We start from the raw sequence: 22959 nt of genomic DNA on the forward strand, positions 1-22959 counted from the left end.
GTGTGCTCTTATTTTTTAAAATTCTTTGAACCTTTTGCTCTTTGACTACTCTTCTGATGGCTCTGTCATTCCCTCAGGACTTGGCTGACACGACTAGTACACGAGCTTTACATTGAAGGCCCAGAGCACCAAGATTCATGTTTTTACAAACAGAAAAAAGTTAAAATAATAGCGAAAAAAATGAGCCACACCTTCTTGCTGTTCTGTTTACAGTGAAGGCAGGTTTAGAAAGTCGGTTCCAAGCTTTTGAAATGTGGATAAACTTAGTGAAAGTCAGAAAAACATCAAAATAAGAGATAAATGTACAGTATCTCCAAAAGTGGCACATATACAAGCCCTCTGTCTGTCTGCCCTCACTTACCATCACCTTCTCTGTCTGGGTAATGAAAGCCAGATGTATGTGCATGAGGCCTTCGTTCACCCTCCTCCCACGCTCTAACTGTGCCTCTGTTTCTCTCTCTGGGGTTTCCTCTGCAGGCTCTATGCCTCTCTGTCCCACCACCAACTAAGCAGGAAATACTCTCGGTTCTTGGCCAGAAGGGAGGGTTCTGTTTCTAACTACTACCAGATGGAGGAATGAAGGAATGGAGAAAAAGCTATAAACGGACTGTAGCATAGCACAAAAAAGCTGAAATCGACTGGCTTCTGACTCAGTGTTAAATATTTTCAAATGTGGCTGCAAGTTTTTCTTTTGCTGCTGTGTTGACATGTTTTCTCCTCTCCCCTTCAGTTAACTGAAACAGCTAAATCCTAAAGTCATAAAACAGCCCAGCCCATAGAAATCCCCCTTTGGTCACACGCACACACACACAAATATCAGTTCAATTCAATTTTATTTATATAGCAGCCACCTAAAGGCACTTTGTTTGGTAAGGCAAAGAACATAAAATAATAACCACACCTTTTTACTTTATTCCTGTCTTGATCACAAAATTGCTTTGAAGAGAGCAGCTGACCTTTGTTTGGTTACTCATAGGCACCAAAGATATTTGGCTATGTTTGGGAAAAGAGCACGGTTTGATTTAACGTTACCAGAAAGCTCAGTTTTCCAGGGCAGCTGGGACTGATTGTCTGAGCAATCGCCCCGTTTGAGTAGCCTGCTGGGACTGGAGACATGAGTGTGCTCAGTGCTGTGGTGTTGTAAACATTGTGAATAAATGGACACTCACCCTGCAAAGCTGCCTGTGTGTGTGCTGAGTCATTGTCACAATAGAAGCATTTATTATTTCATTTTTATGGTGATTGATTTCAAATAATCTGCTATTTTTAAATCCCTTGTCCAACTTATTGCATCCTTAATTTTGTAAAGTTGACATTACACACTTGAAAGAGAATATTAAGCCTTAGATATCAGAGACATCAGAGTCACACAGTGGTTGAAGATAGCAACAAAACTTAATGTTAAAAATTATTGTAAATGTGTAAAATGATAAACAGGCAATAAAGACAGAGTCACTGGTCTACTATCAGTCTGCCATCTCTCTGTGACTGAACTGGGGTCAAGTTATTTGCCAAATACATTTAAATACGATTGGCAATGACTTTATTTAAATGCTGCAGTCGTTCTACTAGCCTGTGCTCATCTACATACCTATAAATGAATGACTTACTTTCATACGACATACTAAACAATGCAAATATATTAAATAAAACAAATTAATATTAATGTACTTAAGCTCTGCTCATACGTGCTTTTGATTTACACATAGCACCATTTTGGGTGAGTAAAAGTAGGCACATTCAGACAGCAAGCTCACCAAAACCTTTGAAACTTGGTTTCTAGTGAAACCTTGTTGGTATGTTGTGCCTTAAGATGAGTAGTGTTGTGAAGTGAATTTCACACTACAGACACACAGTCTGTAGTGTTGTGATTTATACAACCAAGTCCCAAACAAAAGTCTTGGTCTAACATTAGGCCCCTTATCGTTTTCATTTGTGTCAGGGTAGTTCAAATGAAGATATACATGGTTTGGAATATGATATACATGTGGGGACAGTGTTTCAGGACTTATCTGAACAAAGACAAGGACTTTTTTAGCGTGAGTCATCTATTTAAGACTTCTACTATCATGGAAAATGTCATTTCTACATCTTACTTTTGAAACAGAGATTGGAGATGCATAGAGTGACAGCCATTTCCTTCATTGCTTGTTGAGACTAAAACCCATTCATGTCCAAAATCAGTTCATTAGCATTTCCATGTAATATGTCATCACTGTACATAAACTCAAGGACTGCATCTCATGTTACTTCACTTTGGCATTCGTTTCACTTCAGACAGTGGTCATTACTTTCAGTGAACCAGTACGGAAGCGCAAGATCTTCTTTTTAAGTGCATGTGAGGCCTTTATCTTGACAAAAGCCTTAGGCTGCAGAGGTGCTCCAGATGGAGCAAGTGTTGATGGGAGGGAAAGTCTTGGGGGTAATTGCTGTGGCCAAACCAGACCACCACTTTCATCTGAATCACTGGACAATGAGCTGGAATCTGGAGAGTCAGCCTCACTCATGCTCGACTCAGACTCTACCTGACCTGCGTGAGAATAATCATCGGTGGCCTGACACAGTTGCGTTTGGTCCCTTTCCAACTGAAACTCCATGTGCTGATGATGGTGGAAATGGTGCGAGGTTGTGGGGTAAGCATATGATGCGTGTGTAGGACGGGGTTTACGTGTGCGCCTAAGACAGCAGTTTTGGTTGCTTTGCACAGGTATTGTCACAGGTGGCTGATCAGCTTCATCTTGGCTGAACTCCAAAGTGGACAGCGAGCGCCTGTAGCTACCGCTACTTTGTTGCTGCTTTTTGCTTCTGGGTTGATTACCGCGGCTTCCCCTTCCAGCGTTCCCACTTCCACTACCATCCTTCTCGACTGTATTAAACTTGCGCTCTGGAAACCTTTGTAAGCTATTCTCTGACTGAGACCTGCACGCCTTCTTCCCTGGCTTTCTGCTGGCACCACCTCTGTCTTCATTTGATCGACATTTCTTTGGGCCTCCTCTGTACCTTGGGGGTTGGATATGAAAAGCCGTGGGTTGCTGCTCCTGATGATAGAGTCTTTCTGGAGAATATGCACATCGGTTGGATTTGGACACCCCAGGACCTTTGTGGTGGTTGGTGTGGTGATGTGCATAAGCTCGGTTGGAGGTCCGACAAGGCTGACCCGGAATATACTCGGCACTGACCAGATGATCTTCGGGAGAAGATGGTTGAGTAGACTTTGCTGCTGCTGCTGCTGGAGGCGACTGGTACTTGGGGAGACGTTGGGATAAGTCAGGCTCAGTAGTGCTGGAGTCTGGTTGGACATCTTTACCATGTGGATAGTCAAGCAGCGTCATGGAGGCTTGCCTGGGTTTGGTATAAAGCCCCTTTTGCTGAAGATGATATGGGAGTGGGGGATCTTCAGTAGGCCCTATCCTAAGGTATTGCTCCTGATCTAGGTTAAGGCCAGCCTCTGAAGCAATTCCTTCTGACCACTGGGAGGGTGCAATGATCTCTTGAGCCAACTCCTGTTTTGGTAAATGTTGTTCATCCTTTTGGCATAAACTACTCTGCCTTACCACATTAACAACTCGGGCATCATGTGCCAGGCTCGTACGAGGCTTTGAGGGCCGTGTGGGTAGAGTTCGTCGTTGAATCACTCCAAATATGTAAGTCTCAACCTTTTGGGTTTGTTGATAATCATACAGACTGGGGTCAACTTCTTTCAATTTCCCTAAAGCACCGGTAACGATGGCATGTCTTGTCAGGGTGGACATGTATGTTTTTTTTGTCTCTTTCTCACCACTCCCCTCGGGGGCTGAGAGGGAACATGAGGTCACGGGGTAGCAATTCATTTCAGAAGATCCATTTTCCTTGGCTACACGGGCTTTCCCTAACAAAAATAAAAAGCAGAGGCAATACATATGATCATTCTGATGTCAGTTCTCACTTTAATGAACATTTACCTGTAATTATGAATCTTGACCATTGCAGATAAAAATGAAAAACTATGGACCAGTGTGACACTTATAATTGATACACAAACAATACAGTAGTTTTCACTCAATAATCTATTAACCTTATTAGAGGAATAATATGCCTAGACTCTTCCATGTGCTTAAACTGCAAGGATTTAAAATAAAACGTCAGTGTGATAACCATTAAACATGTCTACACCAATGTTTTGTCTTTATTTTACAGCCATAAGCTAAATTTTCAGGTGTCAAGAAAGGCTAGGGTTAGACCTAGGATATGACACCTTTTATGTGCAGTAACTTGAAAAAGGCACCTTTCCACAAGAGTGGAATTATTAGAAAACCGATAAAACATCGGCTACTGTCTGTCGCTCTATGTTATAGATGTGAAACTGAACTGCTTTTGAAAATATGATACAATTACAGTTCTAAGAAAAGTTGACATGTATGTCAAATGTAAATTAAAAACAGAATATTATAAATCTATAGTTTATTCATAATAGAAAATAGAAAAGAGGTCATTTTGAAGTTGATGGCAGCAACACTCGACAAATGGGACAGGGCCGTGTTCTCCTTTTAACAACAGTCCACCAGTTTCTAGGAATAAATTTCTTCATCACTATGGGGTTAAACTTGTCTGAAAGGGCTCACAAATGTGTATGACATGATCCACAAACACAAGCTAAGATTTACAAATGCAATGATTTGTGAGTCATTTTGAATACTTGCAAACTTGTGCTTCAGTCCGATGACAAATACAAAACAATCTGAATGTATGTAAATCGATTTTACAAATCCATAAATAAAAACCTGAACAACTAGAGCTGTTCAACTTCACAAGCCTGGTCATTTTTTTTCAAAATGTTTCCTGTGGATAGCTCGTCCTTCCTCCATCATACACACCAACAAATATATTTATCAATTATAGATTAATGCAGAGGTTCCCAAAGTGTGGGGCGCGCCCCCTAGGCGGGGCACAGCGCCATTGCAGGCGGGGGCGCAGTATGAAAAGAAAAAAAAAAAAAAACAAAGAAAGAATGTTTGGACACTGCTAGCGTAATGGACAGGTTTTTGACGGGGCTCCCACACAAACGCAAAGCAGGAGATGAAGCATCGCCAAATTTGTTTACAAACAACTTCCTTCCAAGCCAAAGACTAGAAAATATGGTGAAGCATATCTTCCCTTTGGCTTCACCTGCACAAGTGCCGAGGTACAGTGGGGCAAAAAAGTATTTAGTCAGCCACCGATTGTGCAAGTTCCCCCACTTAAAATGATGACAGAGGTCAGTAATTTGCACCAGAGGTACACTTCAACTGTGAGAGACAGAATGTGAAAAAAAAAAAAATCCATGAATCCACATGGTACGATTTGTAAAGAATTTATTTGTAAATCAGGGTGGAAAATAAGTATTTGGTCAATAACAAAAATACAACTCAATACTTTGTAACATAACCTTTGTTGGCAATAACAGAGGTCAAACGTTTACTATAGGTCTTTACCAGGTTTGCACACACAGTAGCTGGTATTTTGGCCCATTCCTCCATGCAGATCTTCTCGAGAGCAGTGATGTTTTGGGGCTGTCGCCGAGCAACACGGACTTTCAACTCCCGCCACAGATTTTCTATGGGGTTGAGGTCTGGAGACTGGCTAGGCCACTCCAGGACTTTCAAATGCTTCTTACAGAGCCACTCCTTTGTTGCCCAGGCGGTGTGTTTTGGATCATTGTCATGTTGGAAGACCCAGCCTCGTTTCATCTTCAAAGTTCTCACTGATGGAAGGAGGTTTTGGCTCAAAATCTCACGATACATGGCCCCATTCATTCTGTCCTTAACACGGATCAGTCGTCCTGTCCCCTTGGCAGAAAAACAGCCCCATAGCATTATGTTTCCACCCCCATGCTTCACAGTAGGTATGGTGTTCTTGGGATGCAACTCAGTATTCTTCTTCCTCCAAACACGACGAGTTGAGTTTATACCAAAAAGTTCTACTTTGGTTTCATCTGACCACATGACATTCTCCCAATCCTCTGCTGTATCATCCATGTGCTCTCTGGCAAACTTCAGACGGGCCTGGACTGGCTTCAGCAGCGGAACACGTCTGGCACTGCGGGATTTGATTCCCTGCCGTTGTAGTGTGTTACTGATGGTGACCTTTGTTACTTTGGTCCCAGCTCTCTGCAGGTCATTCACCAGTTCCCCCCGTGTGGTTCTGGGATCTTTGCTCACCGTTCTCATGATCATTTTGACCCCACGGGATGAGATCTTGCGTGGAGCCCCAGATCGAGGGAGATTATCAGTGGTCTTGTATGTCTTCCATTTTCTGATGATTGCTCCCACAGTTGATTTTTTCACACCAAGCTGCTTGCCTATTGTAGATTCACTCTTCCCAGTCTGGTGCAGGTCTACAATACTTTTCCTGGTGTCCTTCGAAAGCTCTTTGGTCTTGGCCATGGCGAAGTTTGGAGTCTGACTGTTTGAGGCTGTGGACAGGTGTCTTTTATACAGATGATGAGTTCAAACAGGTGCCATTCATACAGGTAACGAGTGGGGGACAGAAAAGCTTCTTACAGAAGACGTTACAGGTCTGTGAGAGCCAGAGATTTTCCTTGTTTGAGGTGACCAAATACTTATTTTCCACCCTGATTTACAAATAAATTCTTTACAAATCGTACCATGTGGATTCATGGATTTTTTTTTTTTCACATTCTGTCTCTCACAGTTGAAGTGTACCTCTGGTGCAAATTACTGACCTCTGTCATCATTTTAAGTGGGGGAACTTGCACAATCGGTGGCTGACTAAATACTTTTTTGCCCCACTGTAGGTCTCTGCCACAGAATTAGTTTTTCCTGCGTCGGGAGCAGCGCTGGGCTCTCAAACTCACGGACAAACAGTACCCCACATTTTTAGTTCACAAACACTTGTTGTAATGACTAACTACACCTGACATTTTGGAGATGTTAGCTCTGTATACAGTAAAGTTACAGTGGGATACAAATAACATCAGGCTGATCCTGCCATAATTTGTTCCCCCGGTTCAAATCACAGACAAACAGGATCCCACAGCTGTTTATGTTTTTGAAACCATTTTGCACAGAGAGGCATTTTTGAAAAATTTATTAATAGAAATGTTGAATATTATTACACAGGAAAAAACAACTACACGTAAAATAATCACACCGTGACGCCTCTGCCTTTGTAAATGGAGGGACAGTAACTGCGTGTGTGTATGTAAGCCTGTAAAACCTGCAGATAGTCAGATTAACAATAACAGTATTTTGGCTCTATCTGCCATTGTAGAAATTCATCTCATGTAAACAATAAGATTGCTCTTGTAAAACAAAGGGGGGCTTAACCAAAAAAGTTTGGGAATCACTGGTAAATGTATGTAATTGTGCCCCTGCATAGGAGAACACAGCATGACTGCACATCCCTGTGGCTTATCTTTGTCAAGTAAATGAAGTGAATGCATGCTAGCTTTCTGTAAGCACTATGAATATACAGTGGCTTGCAAAAGTATTCGGCCCCCTTGAACTTTCCCACATTTTGTCACATTACAGCCACAAACATGAATCAATGTTATTGGAATTCCACGTGAAAGACCAACACAAAGTGGTGCACACGTGAGAACTGGAACGAAAATCAGACATGATTCCAAACATTTTTTACAAATAAATAACTGCAAAGTGGGGTGTGCGTAATTATTCAGCCCCCTTTGGTCTGAGTGCAGTCAGTTGCACATAGACGTTGCCTGGTGAGTGCTAATGACTAAATAGAGTGCACCTGTGTGTAATCTAATGTCAGTACAAATACAGCTGCTCTGTGACGGCCTCAGAGGTTGTCTAAGAGAATATTGGGAGCAACAACACCATGAAGTCCAAAGAACACACCAGACAGGTCAGGGATAAAGTTATTGAGAAATTTAAAGCAGGCTTAGGCTACAAAAAGATTTCCCAAGCCTTGAACATCCACGGAGCACTGTTCAAGCTAGTGATGGCCAAATGAAGCTTTCCGAAGCACTGAAGCTTGTATTGAAAAACGGTTCATTACTCGAAGCTTTTCAACACAGTCCTCTCCGGTGACATCTGGTGGTGAAAATTTTAAAGAGCAGCTTGAATCTGCAAAATAAAACGGACTGCTCAATTATCACTGCTCACTCAAGAGTGGAGTTCTCTCTGATATTGGGCCACCGTTCCGTTGCTTTGAACATGTAATTGGTTTTGTTTTCTCGATTGGGGGGCTGAAAAAAATGTAATGCGTATTTGCGTAATACATTTTGATCAATAAACTTTCCCTATTTAAACATGCACTATGGTGTGGCCTTCCTTTGCTCATAAGTCCGTGATGTTGGTAAATACAATAAGTGAGCAATATATATAATATACATATGAGAATGCACAGCACATTATGGAGTATGCCCCTGCTGTGAAGTCCTGCCTCCATCTACTTGTCGTTTAATCACTGGACAGCTGGACAGGTTCATACAAAATATTAGATTAGGCCAATTGTCCTATACATATTTTTGACCTAGGGGTGGGATTGATTGTGAACTGGAAAGGGAAAATGCTTAGGGAGCTGAGTACGGCTGCATCGTCACTGATTTGTAGAATCATTTTGATTCGATACATGATCCGATTCAATTTGATTGGAATCTGGAAAGTTTTGCCTCAGTCAGAAATATTACAATTCTGATCATTTAACAGTATATATCCATAATTTCGTATCTATTAAAAGAAAGCTGACACATGTGAGACTTAATTAGAGATGTAAACAGAGAGTTATGAAACCTGCAGCTGCAGAAGCCAGCGAAAAAAAAAGAGGCAAACACAGCGCGGACCCGACGACACATCAAAATCTGATTCTGACATGTCGGGTCCGCGCTCTGTGTTTACGTTTGTATGCAGAATCCGTAAACCTGCTCGCAGTTACTGTTTTAGCTGTATGGTGTTTGACGACATGTTGTGAGGTTTAACCTGAGATGCTGGCGTTTCAGGCATAATAACGTTAATTTACAAATCGACACAGGATTTTAATGAATCAATATAAATTTATTCAATTTAGCATGGATTGTAATCAGAAAGGCGATAATCAAAACCCACCCCTAATCAAGAACTTGCAAAGTAAAAACATGATCAATGTAAGGTAGCCCTTTTGTTATTTACATTTAAAAAGAGGATTAGTGTTACTGTGCGCTGGCTGAGTCTGTTTCTTTTCTTAGAAATAGTTTCTCCTGCCCTGGAGAAAATCCACTTGCATGGAACAGAAGAGGCTGTGGAGTGCAGGAACTACACTGCAAGTTGGTAGATATGCAGGTATTCCTGGGTCCTGCAGACTATCACCTAAAAACAATAAACAAAATGATTTTCTAAACTGTGTAGCAATGTAATGTACGTATAGTGTCAAATACATTTTTGTAGTCTTCATTAGCTTTAATTCACATGGAAGTGTTCCTAAAGTCATATGCTGTAATGATATTTACATTATGAAAACATGATTTTGGACATTTCAAGTTTTTCACTTCGGCAGATAAAATGAATTGAGCAAAATCAACTCAAAATATTCCCACACGCCAGAACGTCCTCTCTTCCTCGCTGGCTCCATATCTGTCAGTGGAACGATCACCTCGTCGCTATCTGTCACCATCAACACACTCCACGAATCCCGTGGATGATTCACTTCGTTTGAATCAGGTACCGAAGCAGTTACGTGCGTAATGAAGCTTCGGACGTCACTGGTCACGTGACTTTTGCCAAACGAAGCAAGCCTCGACACAGTGCTTCTGAACCAGTGTGTTGTTTTTTTCGACACACGCTCCGGAGCGTCAGCTTCAAGCGGGCCATCACTAGTTCAAGCCATCATTCAGAAATGGAAGGAGTATGGCACAACTGTAAACCTACCAAGACAAGGCCGTCCACCTAAACTCACAGGCCGAACAAGGAGAGCGCTGATCAGAAATGCAGCCAAGAGGCCCATGGTGACTCTGGACGAGCTGCAGAGATCTACAGCTCAGGTGGGGGAATCTGTCCATAGGACAACTATTAGTCGTGCACTGCACAAAGTGGGCCTTTATGGAAGAGTGGCAAGAAGAAAGCCATTGTTAACAGAAAACCATAAGAAGTCCCGTTTGCCACAAGCCATGTGGGGGACACAGCAAACATGTGGAAGAAGCTGCTCTGGTCAGATGAGACCAAAATGGAACTTTTTGGCCAAAATGCAAAACGCTATGTGTGGAGGAAAACTAACACTGCACATCACTCTGAACACACCATCCCCACTGTCAAATATGGTGGTGGCAGCATCATGCTCTGGGGGTGCTTCTCTTCAGCAGGGACAGGGAAGCTGGTCAGAGTTGATGGGAAGATGGATGGAGCCAAATACAGGGCAGTCTTGGAAGAAAACCTCTTGGAGTCTGCAAAAGACTTGAGACTGGGGCGGAGATTCAGCTTCCAGCAGGACAACGACCCTAAACATAAAGCCAGGGCAACAATGCAATGGTTTAAAACAAAACACATCCATGTGTTAGACTGGCCCAGTCAAAGTCCAGATCTAAATCCAATCCAGAATCTGTGGCAAGATCTGAAAACTGCTGTTCACAAACGCTGTCCATCTAATCTGACTGAGCTGGAGCTGTTTCAAAGAAGAATGGGCAAAGATTTCAGTCTGTAGATGTGCAAAGCTGGTAGAGACATACCCTAAAAGACTGGCAGCTGGAACTGCAGCAAAAGCTGGTTCTACAAAGTATTGACTCAGGGGGCTGAATAATTACGCACACCCCACTTTGCAGTTATTTATTTGTAAAAAATTTTTGGAATCATGTATGATTTTCGTTCCACTTCTCACATGTACACCACTTTGTGTTGGTCTTTCACGTGGAATTCCAATAAAATTGATTCATGTTTGTGGCTGTAATGTGACAAAATGTGGGAAAGTTCAAGGGGGCCGAATACCCTTGCAAGCAACTGTAGGTATGATCCAGCTAACTGTAGCTGAACTTTACTACTGTTTAGACTTAATCAGTTTTGCTTATTCCACTGCACTGTACTGAAACAACAAGCAAAAAAACCCAAACACAATGAATGTGGCATATGTAATTCTAAAATTTGTCAATTTTTGTTTACTACAAATCTTTCTCCTACACAGCAAAATCTCCAGTACTGATTTTCAAACACTGGAATATTTCTAACATTTTGAGTTATGTTCCAGTGTTAGAAAATCAACACTGCTCAGTGTTAGTCATTGTTAATCTTCAAAACTGACTAGGTTACTTTTAAAAATATAACACTATCAAAAGTGTTCATTTAACACTCAGAGGAGTGGACTCATATAGACACTCTCTAGTGTCACTTTAAGAATAACAAAAATCACACAGCAAAATCTCCAGTTTTAAAGACTAAAATGGAGTGAAATCACCTGTTTAAAGCTGAGGTGTGTCAAATGATCATTTACCATATCGTCCATTTCTTCTGACAGTGGCACCCAAGATGGCTGAAATAATTTGGATTGTATTATGCATCAGTTCAAAGCACTAATTAGTGTTTACTGGCTAATACAGTGCAGTGGGAAGCAAAGGATGTTACAAGGTGGCAGCCAGGGAAACACTCTGAAGGTCAACATGAATATGAAAATGGGCTCTTCCTGTGTGTTTTACTAGTTTACTAGTAATTAAGACACATTTTAAGAGTTGTACTACATGTTTAAATTGGGAAATAAAGTCATTTTTATACATATGTGTATACATTTTCCTTATGAATTAAATTTTACTTTTTCAGGGTTTTACTCGGTCATATCTCCTCCACTGACGAAATCAGGTAGTTTTTTCTGAAAAATATTATTTCCTGACCCTGCCATTTGTCCAAAACGCCTGCAAACCTGTTGTCAATTTGTTTTGTGATACGGTGACCCCGTTCAGTCCTTCTGAACTGAGTCGTTAATGGGTCTCTGTGTGTGTGTGTGTGTGTGTGTGTGTGTGTGTGTGTGTGTGTGTGTGTGTGTGTTGTTTTTTGTTCATTTAGCAAGACTATATCTGTATAAAAGGCCCCAAGTTCAAAGGATAATTCTATTTGAGCTCTTATACAGGTGTTTGTAAGTTTATATACTGTTCATTTAATGTTTAACCTTCTGTTAGTTTGAGCCAGCCCACCGTCAGGTGACGTCATCCAGTTAGTAAGGTGGCCAGTTTAGTGTCGGACGAGAGGTGGATTTGTCGATGGGATGTGATGTGTGCGTGAATAATAACAAACCACACACGCACACCCGTGTTTAGAGCCACAGGAACTGAGTCGTGAGAATAAAGTGCCTCAAACCAAACCTCAAGCTGTTTCTTCTGTACTCTGGGACAATTTGGCCTTCAGTGGTGTTCTGGCCGACACACCAGGGTGACCATAGTGCTAAAGAAGGAATCAGTGCCATAATGCTGTGTATTTCTGATACCTCCACTACAATATCTGTTTTTGGCTTAGTTGAAGAGGATGGTGTGAGATTATAGCATATTCTTAGATTGCTATTGATATTATTGATTATGCTTTTGCACACTAGTAATTCTCTTCATCTATTTTCCAGTCATGGTTGTGAGTCTACTAGTCTCATACATATAACAAACGAAGACCTGTAAAATCATTCTGTCTTTGTTAAAAGTAAACTGTGGTACTTACACAGATTAGGCCTAATGACCAGCTGCCAATTATGTTGTGTTGGTCCCTGTGTTGCTGCCAAAACAGCAAACATCTGTGATGCACTGTGATTCTGACACCTTTCTATCAGAACCAGCATGAACTTTTTTCTGCAATGTGAGCTACTCTATGTTGTGTGTTGGATCAAAGCACACGCCCAGCCACTGTTCCCCACATGCATCAATGAGCCTTGGCTGTCGCTGTCACTGGATCACCACTATTACTGTTACTGAGGTGTCAGTACTGGTAAACAGTCCCACAAGAGCTGCAGTTTTGGAGATGCTCATTGGAAAAAACTGACCTTTAAGTGTTTGAAGGGCAGAGCCCAAAGGAAGCGGGGTATTAATGTGATTGGTCACTTGATGGACCAGTGTACCTCAGTTTGTGGCAGCAACATTGAGCTCTGTTAGAAACTATATTTCTTTACATTTTGGAAAATGAAGTTAGCCAAATTAACTGTCAACACGTATTGTTTTCTGCGTAGCAGTGGAAACGCTGACAGCTGTTACTGGATTACTTTAATGGTAAACTAGAGGTTTTTCTTCGTTTGGGCACTGCTGTCCGAAAAGTCTAAATTCAGTTGATTGGTGCGTGCAGGATTCAGCTTCAAGAGCAGGGAGTTACTGCAGGAGTGTGCATCTGTTGCAGTGTTCACAAAGCAGACACTGTCGCATGCAACATGGCTTGTTTGCACACGTAGCTGTTGAGCTCTACACTTGTTGAATTAGCACACTGTGCTGTTGATTTCTTTCCCGTGTGGAACTTTTGACATTAATAGAATTTCATGCTCCCATGACAGATCTAAATTACTCACAAATGCATGCTTTTGTGAGTAATCCACACACAAATACAAAGTAATTCAAACACATGGAAAAATGTAGCCTTAATTCCATAATGCCCCAGTTTGAATTTGACCTGTGACCCTTTGCTGCATGTCTTTCCCCCTCCCTCCCTTTTCTGTCTATTCTTCACTCCTAAACTGTTAATAAATGAAAATAAATAAATATGATTTTAAAACACAAATGATTGTATTTTTCAATCTTAGTTTCCAGTTCTGGATCATATAATAGAGATTTGTGAGCCTTTCAATGTAATAATGTATACTTTATTGATCCCCTTTATTGGGGAAATTCCTCTCTGCATTTAACCCATTCACTCAGTGAAGCAGTGGGCAGCTATTGGGCACCCGGGGAGCAGTGTGTAGGGACTGTTCCGTGGATTCGAACCATGGGGCCACCACTCTACCTACTGAGCTATCCCTGCCTTGAATTTTACCTGAAATGAGCTGGCTGGCATCCAGATCAGTGGAATCTGATGATTTGACTTCACAGTCCACCTTCAGCTCTGCCACCTGCTCTTCTAACGATGTGCTTAAACCCCAGGGAGTAAACTGCAGACTGCTCTGTAATACACACAGAAAGAAATTCAAATTGTCAAAAAAATCATCAAAGACTGAACATTCATTCCAAAGCTGTGTGCTTCTATTTGTGTTCACATTTTATGTCACATTTTCTTCCCATACAGAAGCTACTCATCGCCGTGGTGTATATTAAATGTAACAGTGGCTTTGGCATTCATGGCTTTGGGCTGCCACAGCAGCTCTACATGTTTACTTTGCTAGTTTTACGCTGAACACCCTTCTTGATGCAACCCCCAAGCAACGTCCTCTCTAATGTTTCACGTGTCTGAGCGAACACACAAACTCCCTGAGCGTCCCTTGGACCACTGTGAGCAACAGCAGACGTGTGCACTGTGGTCACGCCAGCATCCAATCCATCCAAGTTACATCGTTTATTAAAATAATCAAATTACAGCATTTATGTTAGACTACTTTTAATTACCTGCTTTAGCCCACTTACAATGAAAATTTAAATAAATCTAGTTCATGACCTGTGCAGCATGTTAACACTATTGGAAGAAAAAATAACCTGAACTCCAAGTTTGAAAACACAACTTCTTCTTTTTTATTTTTTTATAAAGCTCTGACTGTATTATGAGTCTGTGGTCTGGGAGAGAGTCTGTAACTCTGTCTGCAAATACAGTAAATAATGACCAATGTTGGGCAATTAATTATATAGTTACTTCTTCAAAAAAGTAACTGAGTTTTGCAAACAACAAAGTTTTTTGCAGCTGTTTACCTAAAAATGCAGCCAAAGCGTTTTTAAATAAACATTTCAAACTATTTACAGAACAATCAGCTGTTCTGCATCAAATCTGATGCCACACAAATTATTTGTGTCACTCCAAAAAATAATTTCTGTCCACTATGAGATGAAGGAGAACAACAGCCTGATACCTGCAGGCCTGACAGCAGCAGATGTATCACTGCTGTAACACCTGTAACACTCAGCAGTCGCCTCATTGTTCTGACACACACAACACAACTATTGACTACACTACACACTAACTACACACTAACTACACAAGATTTGTGCTAAACGTCTCAAATCTCTCAAAACATGCCGTCACTCCTAAAACTTCCCCCTTCCTAAACAACTAAATGCCATGTTGCCATATCATTTTTCCACCAATAGGAAAGGCTGGGGGAGGGGGGCTGTTTTGTTCACAGGCTTTTGAGCGTTTTCCTTATAAAACGCCATTTTGAACCGTTTCTTCCTGCAGTAAATATAAACAACGACAGTATTCAGGAAGATAAACAAACATTGCAGATATATTTATCATAACTCTGGTTTTACGTGGCCGATCAACACAATTTAAAAACTGGTATAAAGTCCACACTTTGTCCGTCAGTTGTTCCGTCTGTCCTGCTCACATCTCCAATGGTTGGACACGTTGTCATTAACGTGGCTTCACTCCACATCAGCCGCTTTGCTAAAACACCGGCACATAAGGACGCTGTCATAGCCTGTCAACCACGTTGATTAGCTGCGTATATACGAATGTGAATCGCATCATTGGCTGGACTATGGGATAAGGTGGCATCGTTCTAATCCCATACGGGAGCAGCCAGTCACTGACTAACACTGCAGAACAGAATTGTTAAAGTTTTCATTTTCATTTCAATTCAGGTTAGTTTTTTTTTGTGTGCAGAGAGCGTGCCAGCAGTGCACAGCTTAGAGGGAACATTGCCCCCAAGGGACCCTATAATCATTAATAATATAAGTAAATGTAATAATTTAATAATTTGTTGAAGTTGACATCATACATACTTTTAAATGAAGTCATAGGAATCTCTTGGAATCTCATACAACTACTCCCTAACTGCACAACTGTGTGAACAGATGCAAAAATACTTTCTAGTCGTTCCCGGGATGAGAGTAGGTAGAAACAGACAGAGCAGTGACCTAGACATTAACAGACAGCTACACCCACAAACACTTACTATCACAATTAAACTACGTCATGTACAATGACAGGTACCTTATAGCTTAACAAGTGAACATGCAGTTCACTTGTTAAGCTATAAGAAACATGGTTTATTCACAGGGAGTAAACATTTAGCCAGTATGCCACTGTAGGCCGCAAAATGCAATTTTTGAATTCTAAAGTTTATAGTTAATTTAGCTTTCACTATAAATAGAGGCCCTAATAATAATAATGCTGGCAGTAAACGGAGTCTTTCCTATTTTTGCAGTGCATTTATACAGATTTGAATGTGTCCCCCTACCTTAAGAAAACTGTCCTTCCCATATTGTTCTGGTGGTTTATTGAGGGAGGAACACAATCAGACCTTGTACTCAGTTATGATTAACATAGTTGTTAGATAATGCAGAGTGCATTCACACAGACACACTACACATTATGCATTCACATTGCCTAATACCCTCTCATTAATCTCTTTACACGCTGGAGGCCACTGTGAAGGTTGCTCTGTTTCCCCACCTGCTGTCAGCTGTCAGCAACTCCTCACTAATAAACACAGATACCCTCTCTTCATGCATACGCATCATTTTTTTCTCAGTCTAGTTGTCTTTGTTCCCACATTGCAGACATAAGGCCTTTTTGTCCCTTTTTTCCAGTACTGCCACACACATAAACAAATACAAGGGAGCAAGGGGTGAATGACTAATTTCAGTATTAACCTCTATAAGTCCCAACCAGTCCAAATTATATATGAAACCAATATGAAGCCATAGTGCCACTGCATTAGGTGTCATGGTTTAGGAATTAACCGATGAGCTACATAAAAAACACAAAGAAAAACAAAGAGGCAAATGTTCAAGTCACAATATCTTCTCTTGGGGTTAGGGCAGAGTGTTGTGTGCAACCTTAAGAGTAGTTTGGACATTTTCTAAATTCTGTAGATAGAGAGAAAGTCACAAGATGGAACTATTTGTTTCTTTACAATCAAGCCCTGTATTCCTAGTGCTCCTAGTGTTGTGCAAAGTCATATAAAAAGAATTATATGGCATAGTTGTAACATTTAAACTATTTATCCCGAGTCGGACAAACTCCACCATTCACCATGTAGCACGTCTTACACTGTTCACTGTCACAGTCAGCAGCTCATCTGCTGCATCCTTTTACAGGAGGACATTTGTCTCACTCATGTTTTAAGCGCACACTAGATTTATTGATAGAAATGGCAGCTACTTGTCTTTCAGATGTTACCTCGTTTCAGTAAGAGTTTCAGATTTGCACAGAATGAATATGGCTCTTTATAATGTGAAAAACAGTGTCTTATACTTCAAACTACAAACTGTTGTTGACATGGTTACATTTTTTAAATTGCATCTTTATTTCTGGAAGTGAAAACCAAGACAAAGTGCAGCATCCTTGGAGATAATAATAGTGTATTAAATTCCAAAACTGTAAATGATTATCCCATGCTACATTGTGCTGCAATATATAGCATAATGTATAATTTACAATGATATAAATATATAAGTTGGTATTTGAATGAGAATCCGAACTGCATCCTGAGGCCACAGAGCAACTTCTTATCTGCTGTTGATTCGTGGAATTCATTTTAAAGAGTCAAAGATGGTTTGGTGTAATGCCAAAATAATGACCTCAGTCTTCATGTGAGAAATGATTCAAACTCAACAGACAGATCTCTGGATAAGCCACTGTGTTCAGCATAAAATGGATAATGTAATGAAGCTCCCCCAAACTGACCAAAAATGGTAATGTATGCCTGGCTCTCCACGTTTTCATGCACTAACCCCGCACAAAGAGCAGCCACCGACATTTTTCGCGTTCTAGGTCGTTATAGTTACCATCGTAATGTAAAAGCAAGAAGCTATTTCAAAGCCAATCAATCCCTACAAGTCAGCGCAAGTAAATGCTAAGAAACGAGGCACGGGTATTAGCACTACACACCGCTACCCCGGACACACACACACACACGCACACACACACACACACCCTTATGTATGGGATCAGCTGTCTTCGTATGCGAACTTTTGGAAAACGGATCAACTGAAATTTAAAGTAGCTGGCTTTCACATCGGCTATACTAACTTTAATATTAATTTGGCTAATAAGCTAGGACAAATAGAACTTACATGGTGGAGATTGAGACCACAGCTTTCCTTCCCTTTCGGTGCGTCCATAGCACAAAGTTCCGAGCATAGAGCTCCCCAATCCGGGCCCCCGGTTGACGAAGGGTCCTTGATCCCAAGAGCGCGCAGCACCCTGCTTTCCTGTCTCTGTTTGAGAAGCTCAAGCTCGCATAACCCGGCCAGGCTGGCTTGCAATCGCTCTTTATTCCGACTGCGCCCCGTTTTCATGTATTGCGAGAACGTTTCAAAAGAGTCTCGAAGGTATTGGAAAGACATCACAGAATACCGTTTTCCTAAAAATTCAAGCTGAATGAATTCCCTAAAAGTCTGGCTGTCTCTTCAAATTCTTCGAATACCTGTTGTGGAACGGTATCCGTTGTGTGTTTGTCCTGATGAACTCACTGCTTTAGCTCTCGGTCCCATTCCCCTCCTCTAGCCTGCGCTCTGCCGGACAGTCTCACTTGGACAGCTGTTGGCGGAGCCTACAGGAATGCTGCTGGGAATCCTGCACAACCACAACTTAGTCTCATACTGCTCAGTGAATGCCTCATTCCAAATAAAAACGACACTCCAAGATAAAGAAAAGACATAAACACGTTATATTACTGCGATGTATTCCTGTGAGTATTCCAGTGTATTTTAGGAGGATGATGAGGTTGTATACGCCGCACTAGTTTTGCACACTCAAAACATCTGGAGGCAGGCCTTTGGTATAAACTGTAAGCACTTTGTCTAGCTTAGTGAACAGCCATCAGCTCAAATTCGCAGGACTTTGGACTGTGGGAAAAGGGCGAATATTTGGAGCAAATACAGGCAGGCAGACGGAGAACACGCAAATGCCCCACAGATATCCACAGCAGACATGGAACCATAAAGTTTCTTGCTGTGACAGCGCTAGCTGCAGCGCCACACTGCGGTGTGACTTTGGATCGCCTTCTTAGTAATATTACTGTTTACTGTTAATACAGCTCGTATTCTGTCTGGCACTTATTATAGATTCATGCATACACAGATAATCAAACGAGTTTGTTCTTGTGTGTGTATTTTTGTGTCTCAATATCCAAAAGGCTGGGATATAAAATGCTGTGTAGTCCCAAATAAAGCAGGGCAACGTTTCACCCGTGTAATATCTCAGGAAAAGATGTGGTTACCGTGGCTCCAGGGCAATAACAGTAACAGACTGAACTAAATTGAATAATACAACATATTACAACATTGACAAAATATAAGAAGTAGCTCTAAATGTATACGACTAGCTCAATTACAAATATTCAGAATATTACAGGTGAAATATATATGTAACTCTTGTAACTCTCAAGCTTATATTTATGTATTTTTGTCTCATTTTTATATCTATTTATTAGCTTGCTTTGCACTGATGTAACCAGAGCCTTGTCGTCTCATCTCTCTGTATGCTGCACTGGATATAGCAGAGATGACAATAAAGTTTACTTTGTCTTGACTTGATATGATTGCCATTTCACTCTAACCTGTCAAACTTTATTCATTGTTATTTTCACTGTATTTTAATTGATGGCAGAAAACCATGGCTTAATTCCTTTTATTTAATAATTGCTTTTTAACATGTATGAAGAAGCATATCAAAATGAGGCTCTCACTCTGAGACAGGCAATGGTTACTTTGAAACCTCATCATGTAGACCAATAAGTCAGACAGGTTTGGACACTGAAATACTTTGTAAAGTTTTAGCAAGGAGATTAGTATCACACATTTAGTTCATAATGATTAAAATGGCTTTGTACTAGAACGTCAAGGGTTTCACAACATAAGAAGGGTTCATGAGAAATTTGATGCTAAGGATACAGCTTTATTATCACTGGATGCTCATCAGGTCTTTGACAGAATAGAATGGTCATATTTATGTAATGTTCTCCCAAGAATGGATGGATGTGGAAATAATTTTCTCAGATGGGTTAAACTTTTTATACAAATCCCAAAGCCAGTGTTTTAACAAGCACCATTTCAGTCACTTCATCTGCCTCTTTTCTGATAAGTTCAACAGTATCTTTAATAGATTCATTTGGAATAACAACAAACCTAGACTAAGATTTTGCTTGTTGTACCTGCCATATGAAAGAGGGGGGTTTCAACTCCCTAATCTTAAACTTTATTGCTGGTCTGTACAGCGGCATCAGCAATGTTCTGTTTTTCCACTGAGACACCCCCAGTCTGCACACTGAAAAAAGTCTAACATGCAGTCGTTCATTCAATCTAATAAGTGCCATTCAAAACAGAATAAAATCATTGATTTGATTGTGAAACCCTTTCTTTTTGCATTTTAAAATACCACTTTTGATTTGGATGAAACTAAATATCTGTACAAAGGACACAACGCAAAGTTTTTAATTTCTCTCAAAACATATATTTCTTTTCATGTTGAACAGATAATATCTTTAATTTGAGTCAAAGTGATTTGCACTTGAACACGCCCACCAGAAATAGACCGGGACCCATTTTTATTCTGCATGGCTGCTGGAAACATCGTGTCACATCTTTGATTAATTTCATCTGAAAATAAACGTAAGTAAAGCCAAGTGTGTTACAAAAGCTTTTATAATTTGTATTGCCAAAATTGCAGAAAATAACCCCATTTAAGCTGGGTCGACAGCCACCCCTAATTTTTGCATGATTGTAGCTGCTAGCTATAAGCTAGCTAGCTATCCTGCGCAACGTTAGAACTGGTTACCAGAAACCAACCATCACAGTCGGGAATGCAAGTTAGGCAAAAAGCCGTTTTTTACCAGTATACTAACTAGCTAGCGTTACCACGATGCATCGGTGGTGGATACAGCTAGCTAGCATAAGTTCATAGTTCATAACATTCATAGTATAACTCCGTGCTCCGCTTCGTTTGAATTTTTCTGGTGAGCTCGCGGTTTCTAGACACAAGCTTGTGTTTGTGCGCGCACGTTTGTCTCTGTCTCTCTTCATATAAATATCTGTGTGTTATGTGTGTGTACACCGAGCGCAAAAGATAATTATTAATTTGCATGATTTAGAGACAGAAATAACACGCCAGCATATAAGATCAATGACATAAGACTAATTCCTTCAATTGACTTTCAGGCGCGGCTCGGAAAAATGTGCATTTTCTGAAGAAATTTTAATTTTAACAGCAAAAAATTGACCCTATGCCAAATTAGTCGCTAATGGCTGGTCTGTAGACTGTTTGGTAAACCTAAATCAAATTATAGTACTAGCTTTTTATAAGGATGTGTACCGGTATGTCATGTTACGTATTTCTTGGTTTTTCTATGTTATGTGTTTTATAGAGAAGTAACATTATTCTTTTCTTTCTGTATGCTTTCAGAACCACAGATCGCTCCATCCATTCCATGGCTGAAGCATACATTTTCATTTAATCTGAACAGGTATCATTTTGCATTTACACTGCACATCCTTTTTAAACATTTAATAATAATCTAGACCCTCCCTCAACAAGAAAGTCTTTCCTTCCATCATAACTGTCTATGTAATGGAAATATATAGATTTACACACACCTTTGTCAGTTGTGTTATCTATATATTCATATATGTGTATATATAATAAACCCTCCACTCTGGAAGATCTGGAATGACCCTCCACTCATTCACCTTGCTGATGTGTTGAGGACTTGATAAAAGAATACATGGTATGTCCATATCTGTTCTGTCTCTACATGAGATGCAGTCTCTTGATGTAAATTTGACAACTCTGCTATTAAATGCAGTGATTAATGTAGGACAGCAACGATTAATCAACTCATCAAGTTAATATCTTAGGGTTCTGTATTGTTTTCTTTTTTTTCTTGGGCTTTGTGGAACATTTATGAAAATGTTCCACCATTGATTTAATTTAATGATTATGCAATTCACAATCTGATTAGTCAAATAATTGTTCTAATAGTCTGTGACCAAACAACTATCAAAATAGTAGTTTATTATGGTCAAAGATTTATCAGGTGTGCCAGACTTCAGTTCTTCACTTGTACATTTTGTTCCATATTTTACCTCAAGATATCCCAGAAAGATGAAGCTGAGGAAGAGCTGCAGAGTACCACCATGGCACTCTTCGTCTTCAGGGACAACTCAAGCCTCCTACATCAGTCTCGAGACATCGGGATAATCATTGATGGTGTGGAAGTCCTGAATAAGTTGCCTTCTGTGGCAGCTGGAGTGGCAATGGTCTTTGGACTCTGTTATGCTCTTAATATGGAATATCCAAGGGGATTCAGGTTCACCTTTGAGGCTCTTCAAAAGATTATGATGGAGCTTGACTTTAACAAGATGACCTCTAAGATTCGCAAACTTAATTGTGAACTTAACACTGCACAGTAGTGTGTTTGCATGCATGTGTGCATGTGTATGTGCACATGCATGTGCATGTGTGCTTGGTTATTTTGCTTGGTTGGCCTGCAGTGGTATTCTACATTCAAAAATGATAAGAACACCCATTTGAAAGGGAGATTTAAGTTGATTTCATTGATACATGTGTAGATTTTTTTTTTTTACATTGTACAGGCATAGTGCACATATAAACATTTTTGAGTACTTGCAAATTGGTTTAAAAAGAGTTTTTATAATGGTTTTATGCCAGTTTTAGACAGGTTGCAGGTTTTATACTGGTTTTCAAAAGATTGCAGGGTTTGTTTGTTTTTTACTGGTTTTCAAAAGGTTGCAGGTTTTATAAAACAAACATTTCTCTAATCATTTCTGCCGTAGCACTAAATCTGTATATTACTAACCCTCTCTATTGATTATAGTTAAAATGGTTTGGAACAATAAATAATTTTGAAATAATTGGTTGGCCAACTGTCTTGTTTTTTATAGGAAATGCAGAGCATTTTTGAACTGAAATAAAATGAAATGTAAAAAAT

General features: G+C 40.3%; 1 protein-coding gene and 1 long non-coding RNA gene across 2 annotated transcripts; one reads left to right on the top strand and one right to left on the bottom strand.

Annotated features, from left to right (window-relative positions):
- Positions 1–18: 18 nt before the first annotated feature.
- Positions 19–20212, bottom strand: LOC120734745 (dapper homolog 1-like). The gene is made up of 3 exons (XM_040033707.1): positions 18086–20212; positions 13893–14019; positions 19–3868 (listed from the first exon to the last, which is right to left on the bottom strand). The coding sequence occupies exons 1-3, from the start codon at positions 18356–18358 to the stop codon at positions 2274–2276; spliced, it is 1995 nt and encodes a 664-aa protein (XP_039889641.1). The 5' UTR covers positions 18359–20212; the 3' UTR covers positions 19–2273.
- A 65-nt stretch (positions 20213–20277) lies between these two features.
- LOC120734747 lies at positions 20278–22567 on the top strand. The gene is made up of 3 exons (XR_005696104.1): positions 20278–20623; positions 21414–21474; positions 22100–22567. It is a non-coding gene; the product is annotated as an uncharacterized LOC120734747 (long non-coding RNA).
- The last annotated feature ends 392 nt before the right edge of the window (positions 22568–22959 follow it).

The sequence above is a fragment of the Simochromis diagramma genome, unplaced genomic scaffold, assembly GCF_900408965.1.
Source record: "Simochromis diagramma unplaced genomic scaffold, fSimDia1.1 OVJJ01000721.1, whole genome shotgun sequence".
NCBI classification, from domain to species: domain Eukaryota; kingdom Metazoa; phylum Chordata; class Actinopteri; order Cichliformes; family Cichlidae; genus Simochromis; species Simochromis diagramma.

What these genes read in the sequence shown, in the direction of transcription:
- LOC120734745 (XM_040033707.1), bottom strand. Translation starts at nt 18,358, where the DNA reads ATGTCTTTCCAATACCTTCGAGACTCTTTTGAAACGTTCTCGCAATAC. An exon ending in GTGGTCTCAATCTCCACCAT is followed by an intron (nt 14,020 to 18,085) that starts GTAAGTTCTATT and finishes TGTGTATTACAG; the next exon opens with AGCAGTCTGCAGTTTACTCC. An exon ending in TGCCAGCCAGCTCATTTCAG is followed by an intron (nt 3,869 to 13,892) that starts GTAAAATTCAAG and finishes TATTTTTGTTAG; the next exon opens with GGAAAGCCCGTGTAGCCAAG.